General features: G+C 38.4%; 1 protein-coding gene and 1 non-coding gene across 3 annotated transcripts in view; both read right to left on the bottom strand.

The window, feature by feature from the left end:
- The window catches only part of ncs1b (neuronal calcium sensor 1b), a 36352-nt gene that overhangs the window by 9834 nt on the left and 1135 nt on the right, over nucleotides 1–25383 (bottom strand). The window contains exons 2-5 of one of the 2 annotated variants that reach the window (XM_084727891.1): nucleotides 22875–22997; nucleotides 20509–20651; nucleotides 12977–13001; nucleotides 2074–2212 (exon numbers count right to left, since the gene is read on the bottom strand). In XM_084727891.1, the coding sequence (XP_084584017.1) occupies nucleotides 2074–2212; nucleotides 12977–13001; nucleotides 20509–20572 (228 nt within the window). In that variant the 5' untranslated portion in view covers nucleotides 20573–20651; nucleotides 22875–22997. The remainder of the gene's footprint in view (nucleotides 1–2073; nucleotides 2213–12976; nucleotides 13002–20508; nucleotides 20652–22874; nucleotides 22998–25383) is intronic. The other variant, XM_084727890.1, reaches the window with a different exon arrangement.
- trnat-agu (transfer RNA threonine (anticodon AGU)) lies at nucleotides 7341–7414 on the bottom strand. Its single transcript has one exon. It is a non-coding gene; the product is annotated as a tRNA-Thr (tRNA).

Here is a 25383-nt window from a genome sequence, read left to right on the forward strand (position 1 = left end):
CTGGCCCAAAATGACGTTTGAATATTCCCTCTCAAAAAAGAAACACATAAGTTCGAATTATTTAAATCTTTACAATACACAGTTTGTACCTTGTGTTTGGAGCGTATGAGAGAATTAAAACTCTCCTGGAAGAAAACATGAATGTTTTTAGTCCTATTTAGAACATGGTGCCGTGCTGCCGCTTCATCCTCTTGTGGCTGAAATGAGTACTACAACAATAAACCAGCTTTTTCCACAAAGGCCACAAAAATGGAACTTCCTTCCATCCCACATCAAAACTTACTGTGATTTCTATTCTTCTAAAATGTGAGTAAAGAATCTAATCATTAATTTTAATGTCACAGACCTTTATTAACTGATCAAACAACTGTTCTGTAAATACTACAACAGTATTTTATAAAGCCTGTTTTATTTAAGATATGTGCTGTTTGTGTTTTGTCCTGGGACTATGGAAATTACCTTTTAGCTTTATCTGTTCAAGTATTTTACTTTATGTTTATTATATGCACTCCCGATCATTAAATTAATAACCCCAGAAAATTAAACTGTCATTGTTCTTAAATCATAAACACAGCAGAGAAAACAATTTAGATCTCAGGGCTTCTGTTCAGAGTTTCAGTCCAAAAAAAAGAAAGAAAGAAAATAAAACACACACACTCCTTTTAAAAGAAATATTGGCATCCTCCCTTAAAAACAGATTTCTGGCACAAAACTAAGTTGAGTAATGATTCTGTGTTACTAGTGATGCGATGACTCATCTTCAGCTCTCTGTTCACCCAGTTTGTTTAGAGGACCGAATCATCTGTGCTGTTGAAAAACTGACTGATTTTCAGACAAAGAATCATTTCAAAAGGTGTATGTCATGTTTTGTTATTAATGATGTCCAATTTGTGCAAAACAGAGAGTGATTCTCTTTGTTCTAGGCTTACAATTATTGAAAAATACCAAAAACAAAAGGTAGAATTTCAAGCATGTCCCTATGCGGCGCGTTTGGTTAAACTTTAGCCTCCAATTTTAATATATTTCTGTGTCCAAAACAGCTTTCATTCAAAGGAGTTTAAATACCTAACCTTTCCCTGTATACAAACCTGACAGCCTGAAGCTCTAAAAAAAAAAAAAACAAGCAAAAAGGGCTGAGAAATAATATCGGCAGCAAAATGAAAACCATTTCTATACCATGCTGCCCTTTTATTCTGTCTGAAAGAAGGACCTTTAGATTTGCTCTGTCCTCAGACTCACTTCAAACATCACGTTCCAACAGAAACACACAAACAGTCACTGTCAAACTCTGCTGAGGTAACAAAGCTAATTACCAGACACGGGCAGAATTTGAATTCATTGAATTTAAAAGGTGCAATATGCAACATTCAGCCTCACTAGATGTCAGCAAACAACTATTTTCTATGTAATGAAACAGTGGAAACAGTGGAGTAGAGCTGCAACGATTAACCAAATAATTGATTTATTATCAAAGGAATTGTCAGCCATTTTGATAATCGATTAATCGTTTTCTATCACTAATCGTTTATTTCTTTACTCCTCTCTGACAATAAACTGAATATTTTTGGATTGTGGGCAAAAGTAATTTAAGGACATAATTTTGGGATTTAGGAAACAATTATCAGCATTTTTTTACCGTTTTCTGACAGTTTGTAGACAAAACAACTAATCAATTAAATAACCAGATTAAATGACTAAAAATAATGAAAACATGTCAAAACTGTCAAATATAATTACTAGCTAGAAACGACCCCTGAATTCACATCCTCCCACCTCCAAGATCTCCTGATTGGTCCCTTCAAATCCATGACGTGAGAAATTAGCAGAGCTCATCATATCAGTTAGGGTCAGACCCATAATGAGGCTACAATAAAATGTGATAATATCAGGTTGTATAAAATATATTTTACATTCAAATTACAAATTGTATTTTAATCAAACATTTTCTCATATGAGAATTTTGTATTTAAGTAGTTTCTAACACATTTTGTTGTTTTTGTGTCCGTCTGTGGTTGCTGAATATTTTTTCTGCTTTACAATAAGACAATAAAACATATAAATCTGATTACAAACCTTATTCTCATCAAATACATTGAAGACAAAGGAGGCGAACTTTGTGGGATCTCCAAAAGGAAAGAACTGCTTGTAAATCTTCTGAAAGCCCACAGCATCCAGCTGCCCACTGGGACAATCTTTAATGAAGCCTTTGTACCTGAAAAACACAGACAGACAGACAGACAGACAGACAGAGGTTTTTTAAAGTTTCCATAGATGAGATTCTGAATATTAATACTGTAGCCAACAACTATTTGCTATGTAGAGATATAGTGGAGTTGTGTGTGTTACTCTGGTCTTTGTTTCAGTGTTTCGTGTTCGTGGATGCGAGTCCTTCACTGTGAAACTGTTGTCTTTGAGCAGAGCCATATGACAGCTGTTTCTTTTCACATCTGTCACATTATGATGCTACTGTGACTAAAGCAGAGTTGACGAGTTGAAGACTAAAAAAGGCGTTTTGGTGAGTTTTATTTTGTTTCTGTCAAGTTTAAATGAAATGTGTTTTACACTTAACTGCAGGGTAAAATGATTGTAGCTGTCGATGGAGGATAGCTGTTTCTGATTAAAGAAAAAGGACCTTATTCATTAATAAAAAGGTCTATCTCTGCAGGGATCCTTTTCTTAATGTTGTCAGACACTTAGAATGCCTTGGATTATACAAGATGAGCGTATGGAGGCATCAGTTTGTTTGTTTTTTTTACATTTGGCCACCATTCACTTCCACTGTGTGGGAGATTCTGCAGCACTGTTTTCCTGTGAAACTCCAGCAGTGTTTTGTGGAGTAAAAAACTAAATCTGACCTTCAATCAGCATGAGGGTGAGTAGGTAATGACTGAATTTTCATTTTTGTGTGAATTATCCCTTTAAAGGTTTATAGAAGCTTTAAAGGGCCAGTGTGTAGTATTTAGTGGCATCTCTCAGTGAGCTCCTCTCCCCTTCCAAACATGTAGGGGAACCTCTGGTGGCAGTGAGGCTGGATCTTAGAGCCAGTGTTTTGTTTGTCCATTCTGAGCTACTGTAGAAACTCTACGGCCTCCATGCAAGAGGCCCAGCACCCAGTGCTCATTCACAGTTAAAGAGAACACACCAGTTCTTATTTTCAGATGATTATACACTAATGAAAACACACTCAAATATTATATGAATATGCATGAATATTATATTGGCATTTCTGCCAAAATCCACGATTAATCCCTGCAAATTTTACACATTGGACATTTAAAGTGTTAGAATATCATTTACAATGTAATGACAATGCATCATCAAGGCAAGACTGTTCAATAATTATGATAGATTGAAGTCACCTCGTCACATCTGCAGCAGGCATTACTGATTCAGTTTGAAAGCGTGTGGAAGATCAAAAAGGTAAAGTGCAAAGCTATTTGTCTCATTCACAGATAAGAAGATCGCCTTAATCCAATAGCAAGCCCAGAGTGGTTAACTCTAATCAAATTACTCTCTAGTCCTCTTTTGATAATATGCGTGGCTGATAGATAAGTCTGAGAGCTTCCTCTCGCCCCTGGAAATGACATATCTAGAGAGCGACTTAATATCTCTATTAGCCTAAATATAGAAGCATCTCATAAGCAATTTCAAGCACAGTCACTCAAAGGTAGGCAGCCTCCTTGTATATCTTCATAAAGGAACACAGCAGCAGCCTCAAAGTCTAACGAGACTGTAACAGGTCAGGGAGGAAGGAAGAGTGTTAGCCTTTATAAAAATAAATGCTACATGAAAAGTAGAAGGAAAATAGCAGGGAAATAATAACACTCTGGTTATAAAAAGCACTGCAAAAGGCTTGATCAACAGCAAAAATGACGCAAGTTCACACGAGGGAGCGCTGCGTGTTCGCCTGTGATTCAGTTCTGTTCAAAATAAGGCTGGCCTGTAATTATGGCCAGAGAGAGAGAAGAGAGCGTGTGTGTGTGTGTGTGTGTGTGTGTGTGTGTGTGAGTGTGTGTGTGTGTGTGTGTGTGTGTGTGTGTGTGTGTGTGTGTGTGTGTGCTGATGAAGACTGAAGGCCAGGACAGATCTTTTTCCACTCACACTCAGGCTCCTTCCTCACTCCTCTTAAACTCTTTACTTTTAATCTGCCTTGGAGATAATGAAGCAGCTCCATATAGTCAAAGAGATGGAGAGACGCTTTGAGGAGCAGCTGGGAAAAAGTTCAGCATGAAGAGAGAAGCGAGAAAAGAGCAGAACCATGTAATTCTCACATTTGAATTATCTGGAGATATGCAGGGAAATGAAAGCCTGGCTCACTATAATGCAGGATGTAGAATACAATCTAATTGGTATTCAAAGTGCAGAACACATAATGCATATCATAATCCAGAGCCGACCCATTTCACCTGAATTTGTTCATTGTTAATGTGACTATTGAATATCAGAGGTTGAATAACACTGTAACACACTGTACTGAAGAGTACTGTATGTACAGTATACATGTTCTAGTATAGAGTAGATATACGGTGCATACAGCAGGGATTGTTTACTGCAAAAACTATAAGCTTAAGTAGTGAAGTGTTTGCATCCTTGGTTTGGGTTGGTGTGAACACTAGACTCAAACTCTGGTGTGGACCAATCAACTGCCCTCTGGGGAGGGCAGGAAGTGGCACCAGAATGGGGCATCAAAACTGGACCCAAGACAGCGGGCAGTGAGTGGACTCAGCAGCCTCCCAGTCCAACATGGCTGGACTGGGTCTGAACACAGCCTCTGAGGCCAGTTTGATGACAGGAAATAAGGTACCGAATTGATTTAAAGTGGCTACGACCATGACTCTGACTCTGGAGACGATAAAGACACACCAGGAGGGGACGGGAGAGGCGTGATGCAGGAGAGGAGTGAGAGGGAAGTTAGGGCATCAGCAGTGTGTACAGACAGAATATTTTCACATCTAACTCTGTGAATTAAGAGTTTATTTTGACCAAACCTGAGCTGGTGATTGTTGGAACAGTGGCAAAATGAGCCAAAACGGTTTTGTCGAGTTTTATTTTGTTTTGTATTTTGTTCAACTAAAGTTTGAGTGAAGTGTGTTTTATGATGAGTAAACAAGGCAGTTAATTACGTCTTGCACTTGGACTACACTGGCTGCATGAGGTTCTTGGCAAAACTACACAGTGAAAATTGTCTGGGTACTTTCTTTTTCTCTCTTTTTGCAGAGAACTTTCCGGTTACAGCTCTTCTTCTCTTCAAAACTCTTCTGCAAACTCAGTGTACAAATATAGACCTGGCAGTAACACAACAGAAACGCTGTCTGTGTGGACACCGCAGGTGTGCACGCCACATTCAGACATTTTGTGAATTTGTTTTCTTTCTTTATTAGACTGAAAAAGTTAAGAGATCTTTTGGAACATAGCGAACTCACTGATTGCACACATCTCGGCTTGAGCTATACTGTCGGATTATGACACAGGAATGTAGGGGCTAGCTGGTTAGCATGCTAACTGCAGTAGATATTTCTGCAACACAACACAAAGATGTCTTTGACATGTTATTTCTTCACATTCTGTTGAAAATTTCTTTACGTTTTTATTTCAAAATTATTTTAAAATTCTCTTACATGTTGTACCTTTCAGCATTTGTACTAAAGTCACCTAACTTTAAATTCAATTCAATAAATTGTATCTAACTAGGAACTTTGCAAGAAGTGGCTGTATTACTTTTATTTAATCACTTCAGGTGGGTCAAATATGAATATAAATGAGAAACTGCAGGGCAGAAATGTGTTTTTGATTGTAGTTCAGCTTGTTGACATAAATAATGGTTGCGAAAAGCTTGCATTACATTGACAGGGGGATAAATTAATACATAGAAATTAAATAAAATCACAGACCACATGAAAAATGTGGTCAATACGCTCTGACTACGACCCTGTCTGCATTTCATACCATTATGACGAGTTCTGCTCCCTGTGGAGACGTTACCTGTGGCTCCAAAGACACTTTCACAAGTCAAAAAAAATAATCTGTTTCTTATGAGTCACTCAACTTTATGGAAATCACTAAATCACTGGAGTACCTCTTTAATATAACAGTTTTCCCCGCCTGAAGAAGGTTTCTTTTCTTTTCTTTTCTGTTAGTTTTTACAAAGTGCACTTATGAAGGATGTGAAAATGTTTGAGCAGTGTGAATTAAAAGAGTACTCCATCATAGGGTTGTCACAACACCAGAATTTTACAATTCAATACAATCCTAAAGTAAAAAAATAATATTTGATACCTCTTTCACAGCAAAAAGAAAAAATATGTCCTAGGCACATGAAACAGGATTTTCTTTTCCTTTTTTTTTTTTTTTTAAATTAACAAGAGCTGGTAGAGAAAAAGTCACTGAATATTGTCTCACTTTGCTGCAAGACAAATATCAGGCAGGACAATAAAGACTGAACTGAACTGAAGTCCTGAACGAGCACATAGTTCACCTTTTTATAGCGCTGGTACTTTCAGTAATATCAAATGTTGACATTGTATTGTTTCTAAATGTGAGGTATTGAAATACTATTTAAGTGTCGATGCTTTTGACACCCTTACCTTATCGTACTGTTTGCACTGCTTATTATGTTTTTGCACATTTCACACCTTTTAATTTATAGAAGTATACTGTCTGTTGCACCATGTGCACTTTACTTAAACTGGGGAAGAGAGCAGATTAATGTAACACATTGATTATTGATGGATTAGTATAGGTTAGAGGTAGGGCTGAGCAAGCATGTTGCGTCTTCCTACTCCTTTTTGGACATTAAATGTTCATTTATGTTTCTCATTGAAAGTCTGTTCATTATTTATCGTATGTTTCTGCCTTTTTAAATTTATTTAAATGTTCAAAATAAATAAGTCAAATCAAATCAATATACTTAAGTTTACACTTACTATGCTGATTGTACCTCACCAGTATTACTACTATTATTGCTATTATCTCTATTCTTTAATCTTTTTTTTTTATTGTACAGTATTACTGTATTGCCTATTTTCTTTCCTTATTTACTACTCCCCCCCCCCCCCCCCCTCATATTTCTGCTGCTGTGAAACTGAAATTTCCCCACAGGGATAAATAAAGAGCTACCTACCTATTGCACTTATAACATGCACTATAACACTGTCAAACTCCCAATAAACAGTTTAAAAAGTGATGCAGAAGAACGAAAGATATCATCTTTTTTATTCTGTGCATTCTTCGTCTTGTCAAAACTTGGCACCTACATTACCCACAATGCAATTACACCACTGACAGTTCAGTCAGAGAGTCAGGTGTGTTATGTTAATCGAGAATTTTTTGAGTCCTATAAAAGGCACTGCTGGGATTCGAACCCAGGATCTCCTGTTTACTAGACAGGCGCTTTAACCAACTAAGCCACAGCGCCAGATGTTAAAACATATTTAGCCACGAGCTGCTAGCCTGCAGCTGAGATAAAGGATCAGCTACAGAGGTCTGCTAAGGTCCACATTTTTCATTTTCAAAGTTTTATTCCTCAGCCCAAACTAATATTGACTCAAGTGACATCATGTGAGGACATTTATCAGACCACAGCTCCCTCTGGAGACAAAAAACGCTTCGTACAACTTCTCTCAGACAAGCAGTAGAACTCCCCAACACCTGTAAACAGAGTTAGAGCAGTTCTCCTTTAATAAGTTATTAAACTGTTCAAAAACTATTTCATGTTCACAGTAAAGGTTTACACACTATTTACACTTTATCTGACGGTTATATTCCATTAAGTTTTAAAGGCAGCATATTTATATAATTGACTTAAATCTGACATTTAATATGTTTTTAGTGAATTATGTTGTTATTTATAGTGGTTATGATAGTAATTTAATGTCCTATGAATTTTAAAGGAGCAATATGTAGCGATTGTGTGTGCAAACACGAGTGCAGCACTTTAAATAGCGAGTTGTAGCCACAGATTTTATATTCAATCTTATATATTTGAAATCCTGTTTAATATATGATCTTTGGTTGATGTAAATTGTTTCTCCCTGCTCCCTCCTCCCAAGACGTGAGGAAGCTCAGGCAGGCTGCAGAAACACTGCAGGATGTGTGCAACATCCTACACTGACAATAACAAGCAAAGACAAGTCTGAACCTTTATCAGCCGTTTAAAACTGTAAACTGTCTGTTAGCCTGAAAACAAAAGCTCTGAAAATACACAATTAGTTTTTACACTTTATTGATGATTTCTTATGGCTCATAAACAGACACCGACTCTGACACTGACTGAATCTGAACTCCAATAAACACAAGTTACGGGCGGCAGCAGAAATTTCAAAGGAGGACACTGTCTGTGGTGTTGTTGTGAGAGAACTGTCATTGTCTCTGATGACATATCGTGGTCATTTTATGATTTAGTACAGGAAATATATTACAGATCTTTCCTTTAATGCCTGCCACGGGGGTCGAATCCTCCTTGAAATCAAAGAAAACAATTTACAGCAGGCAGACCAGAAGAGCCTGTTTACCTTCGCCTTGGAAAAGTCTCACGGTAGTTTGTTATCGAGCTAAGAAGCTATTTTCCTTTAGAAAATGTTATTTTTGACGTTGTATTTTGTGGTTATGGCTGATACTGGGGCCGAATCAGCACAGAGAAAAAGGGACAGTGATGGAGCTCGAGAGAAAACATGAGTCAGCTTTGTTCGGTGATTTAACAGACGGAGAGAATTGCAGGATTTGAAAGGATTGAAAAACCGATCCTGAATTGTCCCTCTTCCCTCTAGACAGGTATATAATATGTCTTTTTTATTTATGAAATAGACTGTGAGCTAGTGGAGGTCACAGACTGCAATACAACTGGCTTATAAAGTAAAATTTTGTTGGCCTTGCCTAAAATCAGCCAACTGGATTTTTAAAATCCAAAGGTTGGACTCCAGTCAAATTGTTCAATATGCATTCTGTGTTTTGATTTATCAAAGACCTATTGGCACTAAAATGTTATTTTACCTCTTCAGCTGGTCAACAGTCACATTCATTTGCACAAACTAGACTACCACATGTAACATACTACAATGGAGTTACATAAGCAGGAGACACATATACAGTATAGTGGTACAGTACTAGCAGCGTAAACATGTTTGCTCAATGTCGTCTATTCATCAGAGTCATAATCAGAATCACCTTCGTTTGCCAAGAACACATCACGTACAAGAGATCTGACACTGGTGCTACGACACGTACACAGTCAGACTGTACTTGAAGTGGTGCAATAATGCAACTACGCACTGTACTTGCAGGGACACAGCAGACGTGACATTGTGCATCAGACCACACTGGGGAGCCAGCATGGAGATAAAGTATTTATTACTGGCACTGGCTCCTGCTCCTTGGCATCTAGCATGGTGGTTTGCTAAAGAGTTGTGCAGGATGTTTCTCTTTGCTCCTGCCTCGCTGGCAGGAACATCACTGCGCTATGGCATTCTGTTATTGATTTCAGGTGAGCCTCGAGCATACTAATGATGTTCCCTTAGAGGAGAATTAGAAAGGGGAACAAATTTAATGCACAACACAGGCATTTATCTAACCCTGCTAATTCTTCTGTGTCTGTGCCTGTGCTCTAATTACACGCCATCTGGCATTTCCCCTGGTAAAATTCCCTCTCATCCCTCACACTCAGGCGTGTTGATTGCTGCTGATCTTCAAGTGAGGACTCATGCAAACTTTCCTGTGAAAGGCAGTGAGAGTGATGGTGAGAGCTGGCTGCAGAGCCTGGGGGGGTGGAGGTTTAAGGAGTAAGGGGAGGGAGAGGGGGTATTCTGCCCCAGTGCACTCAGGCGGCCCCAGAGACAGGCCAGCTCGGAGGCTCTGGACCTGCCAATGCCCTGTGATATCGAATGCTGCTGCTGCTGCTGCTGCTGTGTGGCTGTGAATGTGCCCCAGCTCCTTCCCCCCCGTAAACCCCCTAACAGGGGACATGAGCAGCGACTAGCTCTCGAGGCAAAGCTCTTCTCATGCATGCAAAATTAGGTCGTGAAATGCAAAACCAAGGCAGGAGAACTGAAGTGTGAACACGGAAGAGTGATCACTTTATTACAGTGCTCCTCTTCTGATATTCACTATTCTTTGTTTTTCATTTTCAAAAGAAACAAAAGCCCAAACGCAGCGTGCAGCAAACAAAAGCGATGACTACGCTCATGCTTGAATCATCTCTGTAAATAAAGATGCATTGTCTCTTATCTGCGCGCCTGTCAAACTGCGCCTTCAGAGACACATTCAGATATTCACACCTTAACTCGGGGGGTGTAAAAGTCATTTTAGTTCACGGGCCACATACCGCTCAAATTGATCTCAACTGGACCAAACCAGCAAAACCAGTGCATAATAACAAATACGTAACAGCATCTCTAAATTTTCATCCTTTCTTTAACTTTAAAGAAGGATAGTTAAATCCTTTTAAATCACTTCTTAAAACCCAGTTTTAGACATGCGTTTATTGTTTTATTGTTTTTGTATCTTTGGCTTTGTGTTATAATTTTATCTCAGTTTTAGCTTAATTTTGTCCTACTTTTGTCCGGCCTCACTGTTTTGTATCCTGCTCTTGCTTTGTTTGTCAAAGCATTTTGTAAACTCTGTTTTTAGATGTGCTATATAAATAAAGTAATTGTTATTGTCATTATTATTACAAAAACTTTCACAATTATTGAACCATCCATTTTCCAAAACAGATGATAAACAGCCTGAAACGTCTGAAGAAAAATAAGTGCAATTTCAACAATGCCTCAATTCTCAGACACTCTTCTGTCATTACATGTGCATTACAACAACGTTTAAATATTTTGAACTAAACGACAATATAGTATTTTACTTGTTTATCATTCAAACAACTTCACGATCTAGAAATTCTTTTAATTTTGTGGACATTTCCACTCCTGTGTAGCAACGCTACATTTTCACAAAACACCAGCTAAGCTAATGAGGAAGATGGTTAAGCTACATCCTGTCTTACAAACTATTTACAAAGCTAAAGTTCTGGCAATGAGATTTCACCAGAATTGTTTTAAGATAGAAGTCAATATTTTACACAATGTTCAAAATCTTATATGATGATCTTATATGTATATGTATATATGTAATATGACCTCGATAAGTCAGTGCTTCCAAGAAATTTCAATGTTGTGATTGCAACAATCAATTCAAATTCAATCATCATCTTGTACATCAATTCATCATCATCATCAGTTTCTGCAAATTTGACCAATCATCATAGCTTCCGGCAAGTTCCACCAATCATAGGAGTCCTCACACAAACATCATACATGCACGTGTCAATAAACTAACACAATGTTATGTTATTTGCTATTCTTTTAGGTACTAAAAAGACCACAAGGTTTGTTGTTAACATTTATCAATGCTCTTTGCACTTTTATATTTTTATAACTTTGAGCTCCTAAAACACATAAAAACATTGCAACATGCATCACAAAGTTTTTTTTTGGAAAAGCTGTTGTGAAATTCACTCTTTTAGGCACAATCCCAAAACTAGAAGAGGTCACTCAGTAGAGTGCAGATCCCCGCCAGGAAACAAACGATGAAGCACCTACTGCAATGCCACCACAACTGCCAGAAGCAACCAGCGGAGATGTGCAAAGTCCACCGACATTAACAAGCCCCTCCTCCAACATATGTTGTCCCGAGCAAGATTTTAAACTGAAGTAGTTGTTGATCATTTGTTGCCCCGAGTGGCCGGTTAAGAAGATTGAGAAGTCAGCTGTTAATGGTCGTATAAAACAGAGAAGTCAAACAACTGCCTCACAGTTGTTTGTCTCCACCAAACAGTCAAGTTGCAGTTTACATCCAGGTCTGTCCAGACTCATATAATGTCTCTCTTGAAGACTTTGAAGGAATTAAGAAAAGGTGTTAAGTGTGTTTTTGGCAAAATGGAAGTTCTCACTGTATGTGTAATTCCAGTGAATAATTTCCAGGTAGAAACAGGCTGTCTTCACTCAGATATCTTTATAGAGGAGGACAGAGAATCACAGAGGTCCTTCAGCATACAGTCATGAATGTGCACAAAAATCCTGCTTGATCGGTCCAGTAGTATTTGAAATTAGCTACAAGGTGCAGGTCCACTGATCACACTCACATATAAGCGATTGCAAGATCCCCAGCGGGGATAATAATAAAAAAGGCTACAAAATCCTGGAGGCACTGATAAGTATTCACTGTTTTTTTTAGAGAACTGTATTCTAGTCTGGAATTAAGGACGGCTCTGTAAGTCTTCCAGTGGGCTGGATTGGACCCTTTGGTGGCCAATGTGTTTGACAACCCTGCCTTAACGGTAAAGATCCCTCTCACTGCAGCTCTTTGACTTATCCTGGCCTGACACCAATGACTTTCGTTTTGAAATGTGTTAGTACATGTTACAACAGGCTGTGATCTGATAAAGACTAGACCTCTGCAGGATGATGATCAGAGGCGGGTGAGGTGCTGGTCGCACCGACTAATAGGTACAGAATCTCAAAGGATTACTAATCGTCAACCTTGTGGAGGCTCTGTGACTGTGTAGTCATTAGGCGGCTGACAGAGAAACAACCTCATGCCCCCGCAATTCTTCTGTTATCACACATCCCTTTTGCAAATAGAGCAAAAAGGTTGTTGAGGAATGCATCATGGAAATGTCTGTATCAGTGTTATCAGCCTTCAAAGTCATTCAGTCTCAGGAAGGCTTCAAAGTCATTCTATTTTCAGAACTCATCTGTCTTCAGGGAAGAGTGAGGGAGATGGCTTCAAATCAACTATCAAACAAATAGTAAACACACAATCCACGGACTCAAGAAGAAACCAAATCCTGCATGGGCAAAACACATCAAAGTGGGTCAAGATCAGACCTCCTGATTCCTGTGTGCTGTGCCAGTAAAGTCACAATAGCAAATATATGACTAGCCTCACAGAAAAAATGGAAACACTCTCATTAAAAATGAATGCACACACTTACCACTGCTGCACCTCTTTCTCTGTAACTGTAAGAGAAATAAAGAGTGACATTAGCTCAGAGGAAAACTTTGGTTGTCCTAGAAAAAAAGCAGCTTGCTGTGAGATTCAACAGAGGAGCCAAGTAGTAGCAGCGTTAATCATCTTGGCCCAATCCTTTCAAACACACATCGTCTAGAGCTGCAGTGAAGCTGCACAGCTTCATTCATAAAGTTGACATTCACATTCTAAATAAACATTTAAATGCTCTACAGCTTTTCTTTTTTTTTTTTGCATGTTTATTCATTCTGTTTAAAACCCGCACTTCTGCACAGTTGCAGATAAAGATTAGGCTACACTAATATTATTAGTGTTATACTATTTATAGGATTAGATTCTGGTGGAGACTGAGGATTGTTTTTAACTCGAGTGATCCGAATGAGGATGAGACGATTACCAGTTTCACAACAAACCACGGTAAAATTCACAACAATTAGTTTCACCGTTTCAAATTTGAATTATTGTTATGCCCGCGGTTGATCACAGCACTTTGAAAAGCTCACGCTAAATATTTTCCAGCATCAACCAGACACTCTTGAGACGCAGATGCAGCAGCAACGTGGGTTTGTTTACATCAGCGAAAAACACTGACATCACAAAGGACACAACAAATTAATATGGCATTAATTTGTTGAGGTTTTCAGTGTAAAGTTTGGTGAAATGATCAGTGATTGTGTCAGTAGTTTTGAACATTTCCAGCACCAAACCAGGTAAATGTAACAATTTTGGTCACAATAATAGTCAACAAAGGAAGCTGATTTATTAAAAAAAGACTGACTCATTTAATCCAGTACAGAGCTGCATTGATTAACAGATTATGAATAGATTATTAAATTAAGTGGCAACTATTGTGATATTGATAAATTGGTTTGAGTAATTTAGCAAAAAAAGCTTCTTAAATATGAATATTTCCTGGTTTCTTTGGTCCTCGGTGACAGTAAACTGAATATCTTTGGGTTGTGGGCAAAACAAGACATCAACAACTAAACAATTAATTGAGAAAATAATCACTTTAGGATTTTGTTCGAGGGTTTTTCATTTTTTCAGGATGATGATGTTGTAAAATATGACTTTCCCTCCTGACTTACCCAAAAATATTCAACAGTGTTAACATGCAATTATTGGAAAATAGCCATGCTTAGCTGAGTGCAATTGACATATGACATGACAACTCCTTAAAAGTGAAGCCAAAACATCTGGATCGCCCCCTGGTTGCTGGCTGCAGTACATGTCATAAACCCTGCCGCTTCAATGTTAACAGATGGGACATGGACCAAATTAAAAAATAAAAGTACATGTAAAATAAATGTTTTCCAAAGATGGTTTCTGTCATTTTAGGTCATTTTTAATCACAGTGATGTTTGTTCAAGTGTTCATTTTACTGATCAGTTTGGTTTTTAATTAGTTATTCGACTGACATCACCGGCACAAGATGGCAGCACTCATATCCAGAATATTTTGGCTTCATTCTGGCAGAGTGGGAGGAAGTGGAGACAGGTCGTCCATCTTTCTACAGTCAATGGTGTAGTGTGCCTCATTGATTCTAGCAGATACTATCAGAGGACATGAATAATAATTTCTGCTGGCCAGCACAGTTGAAGGCAAGTGGGAGTAAACCCAAGAGAGCCACAAAAAGACAAACACGGCCGAGGGAATGAAGGCCGGACACAGATTTAAGAAAGAGAACAGTTTAGGAGGCAGGATGTGTTATCATGCCCACACAAACACCATTATCTGCCAGTATCTAATCAACCAATCCCTCATGGCTCTTCTCATGTCTCTTTACTTTCTCTCAAGTAACCAAAGCAATTTTCGGCCTCTCAGCCCACGGGGTTACTAATGAAAACAAGGGCTGAAAATCAATAGCATTAGTTAAACCAGGTGCTCCTGAGAGAGACTTTCTGAATACATGTTTCTGTACAGACATATAGGATAAATGTCGTCACTTTCATGGGGCCTCGAGCAAAGCTAGAGCCTCACAAATACAACAAACTGTTAGTTAGTTAATCGATAATTTCTTCTACTGTAATGTTTAACCTTGAGCAGCTCACAGTCATGGTTACCACACAGGTATACAGAGAGACAAAGAAAGTGAAACACAGGAAGAAAAAGGAGACAAAGAAACCCAAGTGCTTTGCGTGTCTAAACATTCACATCCCACAAATAAAACATTTCTGAGCTAATCAGATTATTAAATAAACCAACACCCTCACATTGCAGGACACTGGTCAGGTAATGGAAAAATATATCCCACTCATTCTTGAGAACTGGGACAAAACCATATTTTAAGAGGGTTTTGATTTTTACTCTTCAATTACACCGGAAAATACATTTTAAAATATCAAACTCTTGGCTACTAAGTTGCTCAGAGTTCTCTTAATTCTAATCAAGTTTTCAGTTTTATTTTGATAGGACATGATTTATCCCAGTTCTAAAGAATGAGTGAAATATAACAGACTGTTAGTTAATCGATAATTTCTCCTACTGTTATGTTTAACCTTGATCAGCTCACAGTCATGGTTACCACACAGGTATACAAGGAGACAAAGAAAGTGAAACAAAGGAAGAAAAAGGAAACAAAGAAATCAGAGTGATTTTTTTCTCTCTAAACAGTCACTTGTCACAAACAAGATGTTTCTAAGCTAATTAAAATTTTAAATTAACCAACACACTCTCATTTTTTTTTACTAAAACCATAAAGGGTTCAGTTTGTCCCTATAGGAGAACCCTTTGTGGTTCCAAGGTTTCACCTGGAACCCTTTCAGAGACTTTTTATGTAGAACTCTTGGGGGGTTCTTTAGATGAAAAGGGTTCTTAACAGAACCTTTAGTCTTACAAACAATCCTTGACAAACCCTTTCTTTCAAAGAAGAGTTCTTCAGAAGCAACTGGTTCTGGGTCCTTCAGGAAGAACCACTTTTAGAACCCTTATTTCTGCTCATGTCTTCTTAATGTGACTGCTTCAGGGTTGGAGCAGAGTCTGTCGATGAGACGACCAGGTCAGGTAGCGCTCGCCTGCTTACATCTCAGTCCCAATTTGTTCTGCTCAGCATTTCACCAAGAAGCCCATCATGTGACCTCTTTCCTGGGCTAATAAATGTCAGGGTCAATCTCATGACTGTCAGCCAAGCCAAGCTACCATTAAATTGGCCTCAAAAGTCAATGTAGTCAAAAATTGAGGCAATTTGCCATGGCTACCATTTAATAAAAAAAATTTATTACGTAACTCGGTCAGAGGCAATGGGCAATAATGCAATCAGCCCTGTGCAGGAGATAGCAGGGCTCACTCAGCCGGGCGGCCCTGCAGGGTCTGCTAGAACACATCCAGCTTGCACTCTGTCACTGTGAGCCTCTTCATGGCTTTGACAACTTACAAAATCATCATGCTCTTACATGGGCCTGTAGCCTCCATCCTGCACACTTTAATAGGACTGCTGGTCTTTCCTTGTAATGCCAGGAGAGCCGTTTGGAAAATTTTCTCTGGGCTGAGTTGAGCTCTCTTAAAGTACAGGTGAGGCTGCAACCATTTTCCACAATTTTCATCAAGAACAGGAAAAACACTAGCTAGCCAGCAGAGCCTTTGCACAGCTTAAAGGGACAGTTCAAGTATCAGTTTAAAAGTGTACGCTGATTTCTAACGCTGCCTTGATCAATTAGTTTGTGTTATTGTGTGGCTTTGGTGTTTTAAATTACCGGTGTGTAGGATTTTGCAGAATCTAGTAGTGAGCTTGCAGATTGCAAACACATTGTTTCACTCCTCTCCTCTGGCTAATGGCTTGGTTGACTACTGGGAGTCTGGTGGATTTGAAGAAAGTGATATTTGGCTTATATAACAGCGGTTTCCCAACGGAAATGGTACAGAGGTGATAATATTCTACATTAAGCAGTACATTGCGCAGCTTCCTACAGTACTCGCACAATGACTATGGATAAGTGATTCACACAACCTTTTTGGCCAGGAGAAAGTTTTATTTAAAATATAAGGTCATAATAACTTTCTTATGAAGACCCCTGCATTTTTAAACCAACAGCGAAGCAGAAGACAGACATGTAGAGATATTGTTTTGGACTAAACAGGCCGTGTCTCTTGCCCTGTCAACGCGGAGGGCATAATTTGCTGGGAGAAAACACCACTTCTTCCACTACTACCACTGACACAAAAAGACACATAGGCACGGGGAAATTTACCAAGTCCCCAATCTGTCAAGAACCAAAGCAAAGCGGTGGCTAAAATGGCAGACAAAGCTCCTCATGGGAGAGCCAGAAGAGAAGGAGGCAACAGGATGAAGGAGAGCAGCAATGATAGTGACTCCAGTAAGGCAGCGACAGAACAAGGGAGAATGATCACGCTGGGAGAGAAAGCTTGGTGCCCCTCTCAGCGATGCTAACCAGATAAGATCCTAATTACACTATTCCATTCCCTGCTCAAAGAGGGCAATTAGGGGATAAAGCGAGGGAGACAGGGCGAAAGGGTAAGAGAGAACGAGAGGGAGAGAACAGGGCTGCAGCGAGCAGTCCAGCCCAGCACGAAGCCCAATCTTCCTCCACAGCAATTTCCTGCCACAACAGCCTTCCGTGGTTCTGCTGTGTAGAGACCCACCACACAAATAACACTGTCATTAAGCAGCCAATGGATGTCAACTCCCACCCACACCTGCACACAGTACTGCTGCTCAAATAATAATAATAATAATAATGATAATAATAATAATAACGCTGTGCGCCAGGAATAACGCTAAAATGATTAATATAGTGTCTTCAGAGCAGACGTGGTGGTGGTAATTATAAATGTAATCTCTGCTCAGATTTGATTGACAACTGTGGGGGGGAGAAATCTTTTTTTTGTTCAGCAGGAGATTGTTGATAAATAAAGTTGGTGCTATTATAAGATGAGAAAAGCAAAGCCTGTCAATCTGCAATGTCCTGATAAGTCGACAGGAACAACATGAGTCCACATATGTGCAATTTTCACTCCAGCACCACTCCCACCATTTCTATCAGCCGCTATGCAGGAATGCCATATATAGCATAACATTAATCAATTTACCAGGGATGTCATTATTTTATTATCAATTAATCTGTCGTTCAATTTCTCAATTACTGGACTAGTTATTTGTAGGGGCTTCAAATAAAGATTACTTTCACAGTTGATTAATCGGTCCATTATTCTCTCAATTAATCTTTTTTTTTTTAATGTCAGAAAATGTTGAAAAATGTCGATCAGTATTAAAACCTAAGATGACGTGTTTTACTCACAACCCATAAATGTTCAGTTTACTGTCAGAGAGGAGTAAAGAAACCTGAAAATATTGACATTTAAAATATAAAATCTGGAAATGTTTACTTTTTTTTCTCAAACCAATTAATTGATTGGCAAAATAGTTGCCGATTAATTCAATCATTGTTGCAGCTCTGGTTGTTTGTCCCATAAAAAGTGGTAAATGGAATGGAAAATGGTAAAAAAAAAATGTTGAGGTGACGTCCTCAAACGTCTTCTTATGTCCAAAACCAGAGATATTCAGTTTACTGCCATGAAGGAGTAAAGAAACCAGAAAATATTCACATCTGAAATTGGACATTCTTTCTTTAAAAGAATTACCGAAAATAATTAATCGATGAATCCCTGCAGCTCTAATGTACATGAAATGTTGCAGACTCGATGCAGCTTTTGACTCGGGTCATTCCCACCGATGTCTAAGAATGACGGGTCTATGGTAAGTTGTAAGGATCACTTTCAAGTCCAGCTGCCTTTCATTTGCACAGATAATCATTTGTTTTACTCCTGGTTTTGTGGTTTTCCCTGCTAAAGGCAGCCATGTTGCAGGATGTTTAGCCATCAGTCCGATTGAGGGGGCATGTTCTGGTGGGGAAAGTGAAATCAGGAGATACCTTCTATAATCAGAAATTCTAAACATATGATCACCTGTAACAATTCTGTAACATTAGGCTACATGTTCCTAATGACTGAACCGACTGGACGGTGAAATGTAATATACATAAACATGCGGGACGTGTTTCTGTTCTAAGCTGGGGGACTTATTGAATCTCGGTGACGACGGCTGAGCGTGAGCTACCACAGATGGATGCAATCCGACCGGCACCACTTGGCTTAAAAGCCAGAATTTGGAAGCATTTTAGCTCCTTTGCAGGGAAAAGGGACCTGGAAATGAGCCAAACTGTATGCAAGCTGTGTCTAACTGAACTAATTCTGGATCATTACAAATATGCTTGGTTTTAAAAGAAGCAAGTAGTCAGACAAAAATCAAACACTATGATGCATCAAGACGCATCAATGATGGCTTTGTAATTGCATTGTAGCCCTGTGAATCAAAAGTGGAATTGAACTGAACCATGAGGGGCCAAGAGATTCGAACCCCTGTTAAACAATTAGTTGTTTGATCCATAAAATCTCAGAAAATGGTGAAAACTGTTGATCAGTGTTTCCCCAAGCCCAAAGATGATTCTCAAATGTTATATACTGTCCACACTTCACAGATATTTCATTTACTATCACAGAGGAGTAAAATATCCACATTTAATAAGCTGAAATGAGAGAATTTTTTACATTTTTTTCCTTAAAAAATGACTCAAAACAATGAATCAAGTATCAAAATAGTTAATTAATTTATTCTACATCTATCTATTGAGCTGCAACAATTTAATAATCAATTAATTGTTTAGTTTCTTTATATTTTAAATGAAATGCCAACTATTTTGATAATCAATAAATGTTTTGAATAATTTTAAAGGAAAAATTTTCAAATCATCTGATTCCAGCTTCTTAAATGTGATTATTTTCTGGTTTCTTTACTCCTCTATTACAGTTGACTGAATATCTTTGGGTTGTGGACAAAACAGGACCTCTGAGGACAGTCTCTTGGGCTTGAGGAGACAATCCACATTTTTCACTATTTTCTGGACCAAACAACTAATCAATGAATCAAGAAAATGATTGACAAATCAATTGATAATGAAAATAATCGTCAATCGCAGCCCTACTATCTATCAGTCTCTGCATGCATATAAAAATATACAGAAGGTCCATGAAATGCATATATAAGCACATCCTCTTCTTCTCTAAAACCCTTCAGCCTGATACAAACTCAGCATCTCCATATTCATAAATCCCTTCAGCGTGATTTAAAGATGCTGATTACAAGTTTTGCCCAACCTTAACCAATCACAATTTGCCACACAACATTTAAATGTAAATTTAAATCACAGAGGGAGGCTTATTCCCAGCTGACATTTAGTTGTAGCTCTGTTCTGTCGATAACAAGAAACTGGTGTAGAGACCCAATAATATCCCAGCGGGCTGGGCTATTTACTGTACAGCCTGTATGGAACACAGCCGGCAAAAATATGATTTGAAAGCTGCAGCAATAAGATTAAAGTTATTTCTTTCTTTTTCCTTTGGCCACAATGAACAGTTTGTGCAGAATTTTCTTTCAAAAGACAAGCAAAAGAATTAAACAAAAAAAAAAAGGACGGTACTCACAGTAGGTTTTCCTCGTCAACTCCTCCACCACCTCTGGCTTGAGCTTGCTGTTTGATTTACCCATGATCTTCAGCTCTCCTCCACACCTCCAAATCCACCTTGGCGCGCAACACCTGTTACTACCTCCTCTCCAGTCTGCTCCTCTGCCAAAAACATACACAGACGAGGGTCGGTTTAGGAGGTGAAAGAAGAAAAACACTTTTGTTTAGGTTTAAACTCCCATTCAAGCTACATGAGTCTTATCGCTCTGTGTGGTTCACTGTGGCTGCAGCAGTCATGATCTGCTCAGTCATCAGCTCTGGCACTCCAGACAGGCGAGTCAAACCCCAGGGGCCCCGCGGAGAAGAAGGGCCGGCAGGTTGTTGAGTCTATACGAGCGCCGCTGAGCGTCTATGTGACCGACTGCCTCATTTCTTCACAGCAGTCTGTGGGCGAGGGAAGAGTGGCATTCGGATGCGTTGCTACCTTCGTCCTTGGATACAAGAGTCACTCAGTGGCTGGGTTAAGCACGCTCACTCCCTCACAGTCATTCTCTGTTCTTCTCACTCCTCCCACCCCTCCTCCTTTTTCCCACCACTATCTCTATTGCTCTGGGTAAGTTACTGTAGAGAAGAATCCTCCCTCTTGACAGCTGAGATAAGGAGGTGTGTAAACCAAAATACAATGAACAGAGCTCGCCTCGCATGCCCCCTGCTGCACTTTGCCAAAGATGGGAGGTAACTAAGTACAAATACTTTGTTACAGTACTTAAATTGTCACGTATCTGTACTTTATTGAGTGTTTATTTTCTGCCAACTTTTTATTTTCATTTCCTTCATTCTAACACAAATCTCTGTACTTTATGATCCTTATATTTTCAAAACAGACCCATTACTTTAGTTTTAAAGCATCTGGGGGGAATTTTTGGTTATTCTTATTTTGCATCATTGCGCACTGCCTTCTCAACATCAAGACTAATTTAAACATAATAAGATGGGTCAATAACACATAGAAGAGACAATTCCTTAGTGTATTTGTCAGAGCATATCATACCCAGAATACGTAACAAGACTAAAACAATGCAAAATGACAAAAACAACATACGAAAATGAATATGACGCAAAAAGCGTAACAAGACAGAAACAATGTAAAAAAGAAGTAACAAAACTGAAACGGCACAACAAGACAAAAAAGACATAAAGGATGTAACAAGATGAAAATGACATAAAAGACATAACACGATGAAAACAACATAAAAACATAATAAGTGGAGAATGACATAAAAAAAAGTAACAATACGCAAATTGCGCAACAGGGAAAAAGATACGTACCAGGATAAAAATGATGTAATAGATAAAACAAGATAAAAAAAAAACAAGACAAAAACAAAGTCAAAACAAAAGCGTCATAAAAGACCTAACAAGCGGAGAGTTACATAAAAGCCGTAATAAAACAAGAATGACGTAATAAGACAAAAATGACGTGAGGAACGTACAAAACAAAGACAACAGAACAGACACAGCGAAAAAACTGTGTAACAGGAGATAAACAACATTAAACATGTAACAAGACAAAAATGATGTAAGAGACGTAACAAGAGGAAAACAACATAAAAGACGAAAACGGTGAAACAACGTAAAGGGACGAATGACCTAAAAAGACAATGCTGCATAAGAAGTAACAAAACAATAATTATGTCAAATACATAACAAGACAAAACAGACAGAGAGGGAGACACGACTACGGAGAAAAGGTGAGGATCAGTTATCTTTGCACAGAAACAGCCTGTATAAATGTCCTTCAGAGGACTCTTTACTTTTATACTTTGAATACATTTCAGGGCCTGTACTTTTACTTTTTCAATTTTACTTGAGTAAAGAAACTGAAACAGTACCTATACTTTTACCAGACACGTAAGTATCTGTACTTCTACTCGAGTAAAGAATGTGTGTGCTTTTGCCACCTCTGCACTTTGCACTCACTCAAAGTGTTGACTCTAATCCCTGGAATTTATACAGACATAACAGTTTTAGAAAAAGTAAAAGGTCTCAGTAATAATTAATGGAAAGCGAGGTCTCTGCATAGTTCTACGGCTGAAAAGAGATCTGGTATTGCTCTTAAAATAAGTGTGTGAGCTGTCTTCTGAGCTTATAGGCAGATTTGAGGAGTGACAGTTTTCTTTTCTTCTCTGTTCTGACTCATAATTCTCCCTCCTTCCCCGGCCTCACGACAGCATGGTATGGTGATTTCCTCCTCTCTGTCACAGCAGACAGGAGATGAGGGATAATGGAATTTCTTTGTATCACGGGCCTGGCGTTGGCATGCACTGACGCCTCACCACGGCAACCGTCTAAGCCACAGAAAAGGAAAGTACCATAAGTACGCACTAGGCACCTTCACTGCGAACATCTGTTCTCCTCCGTCTCCATGGCCGCTGATGTCCTTCTGAGGGATGCCACGCTGGTAATCACCATCTTGTGTTCCTTGTGGTGTTGGGTTTTACTTAGATACTGTGAAAATAAGCAGACGGACAGCAGTTACGGAGAGGAATGGCAAGCATTTGCTGTGTTTTAATGGTACAGTGTTGTCACCTAGAGCCACAAACACATGATGAGCAGTGAACTGGAAAAAGACTCAAAACAAACAACGACCTTTCTACTGTCTGTCTGTCTGCAAAAGCTGCAGAATATAACTGACAGAGATGAATGACGAGCAAGAAGGGAGCGGTAATGTAAGTGCAGAAGCTATTATCATTATTAAAATAAGTTGCTTCAAATTATCACAATTTAAAGGTAGAATATGCAGAATTTGTCAGTAGCTGCTTGGAAATGCACCAGAAAGATAGTTGATAGTTGAGTCTAGAGCCTCATGTTCTTTATGCAGACTATAATGTGCAGAATGTTCCCTCAAAACTTGTGACAAAGATAGGTAATACAGGCAAGATATTTTACAGTTAAATGCACAATATGCAAGTTCTGCCACTAGGGGTCTGTCTCACATTAAAACAAAAGACGCAGTTTGATGATGTCATGAAGTGGCGTAGGATCATGGGAGCTGTTATCTTCACAACCACCACATCTGATGAAAATCTCCCTAACATGACTCAGGTGGAAATCCTGTTCATGGACAACGTAATATTAAAGTTTATTCACGCTGTGATTACTTAAGTTATAGCAGCTAGCTAACATTGGCTAGCAGTAGGGCTGCACAATTAATCACAGTATTATCAAAATCGCAGTCTGGCCGCAATCTGCAATATTCAAATCACAGAACCAAACCACAACTTTTTGAAAGAGGAAAAATGTGTGGGAAAACATTCATTATGATGAAGTACTGTAGTGCTGCAGAGATGCTCTGGCCTTGAAATCTTGTTTTCCAGATGAAAGAAAATATGTTTGTTGGGTACAGACCCCAACAAATATCACATCATCAGGATTTTAATAGTTTTTTTTCTTCACAGTGGAATGAAATGTAATGTAAAAATGATTATTCTCAAAAATCGTGTATCGCAGTCGCAATTTCAGTAAACAAAAATCACAATCTGACTTTTTTACCACATCATTTTAGGACATCACCTTGGGCTTTTTGAAGCACTGATCCAGCATTTTTCATCATTTTCTGGCATTTTATAAACCAAACAACTAATCAATTAATCGAGAAAACAATCATTAATTAATCAAGAATGAAAATAATCGTTAGTTGCAAACCTAATATAAAAATAATCTGCATTATGATCTGTTAAAAAGTTTTCATAAAGACACACATCTAACAACATATGCTGATACCGATATAACTGTGATCGAGAACTGTGATTGGCTAATATCAGGCAAATAATATCGGCCGACTAGTTGAGTCTCATTCCCAGGCAAGGAATGACCATTTTCCAGGACTTTTCCAGGACATTTTCAGTAGCTGGTATAAAAGACAGGGATTGTGCCATACACAAATATTCCTCTCAGTGGAAATCTGATTTAAACTTAAACTTGCACTGTCTCCTGTAGTGAAGCATTAGTCAAACATTTCAGTATAAGAGCATAAACTTAACATGTTTTAATGTCACTACTATTCTCCCTTCTTATTCTTGTTTTTTTTTTTTTTTTTTTTTTAAGTTTCTTAGTCTGTTTTAATGCTTGTTAATCTATAAACCTAATCAGGACTCAACAGTAAGGCTTGCCCACTTGCCCTGGGCAAGTAAAATGCCATGTAGGGCAAGTAAATCTGGCAACTCACTTGCCCAAACGTAATAATTTTTCATGCAAAATGACAGAAAATGCTGTTTTCAGCTTCTCAAACATGAAAGCTGTCACTTTTCTCTGTTTATTATCATATTAAGCTGAATATTAAACTGGGTTAAAGACTGACAACATGACATTTAAAGACATCACCCTGGACTTTGGAGAACTGGGATGGATATTTTCAATATTTTCTTACATTTTATAGACATTGCAGTCCTAGATTAAACATGACAATTAAATTTAGACTTTGGTGTTATTTAATAACCTCTAAAAGAACAATCAGTACAAGCCCAAGTAAAAAGTGACTTTGGGCAAGCAGATTTATGGCCAAGAGAAAAAAAAATCATTAACATTCACATTCTAGGGATAATACAACTTAAATTATTTTGGAATTTCAGCCACCTAAGTTGTAATGTCACCCAACCTGCAAGTGTCACCATGTGATGTGACTCGGGGGTGTGTTCACAGCGTTTCCACAACATAAAGGAGAGCAGCCTATTCAACATACTCTCGACAATAAATCAGTATTTGAAGGTGAATATGATCGTGAGCACAGTGACAATATTATCCATTTTGGAGAGCTCTGATAGATAGCTGGTTCAATGAAAATACGTGAATACTGAAATAATTTACAGGAAAATACAAGATTTTTCAGGGTATT

This window comes from Lutjanus erythropterus, chromosome 10 (genome assembly GCF_056507025.1).
Source record: "Lutjanus erythropterus isolate fLutEry1 chromosome 10, fLutEry1.hap2, whole genome shotgun sequence".
Classification (NCBI taxonomy): Eukaryota; Metazoa; Chordata; class Actinopteri; order Lutjaniformes; family Lutjanidae; genus Lutjanus; species Lutjanus erythropterus.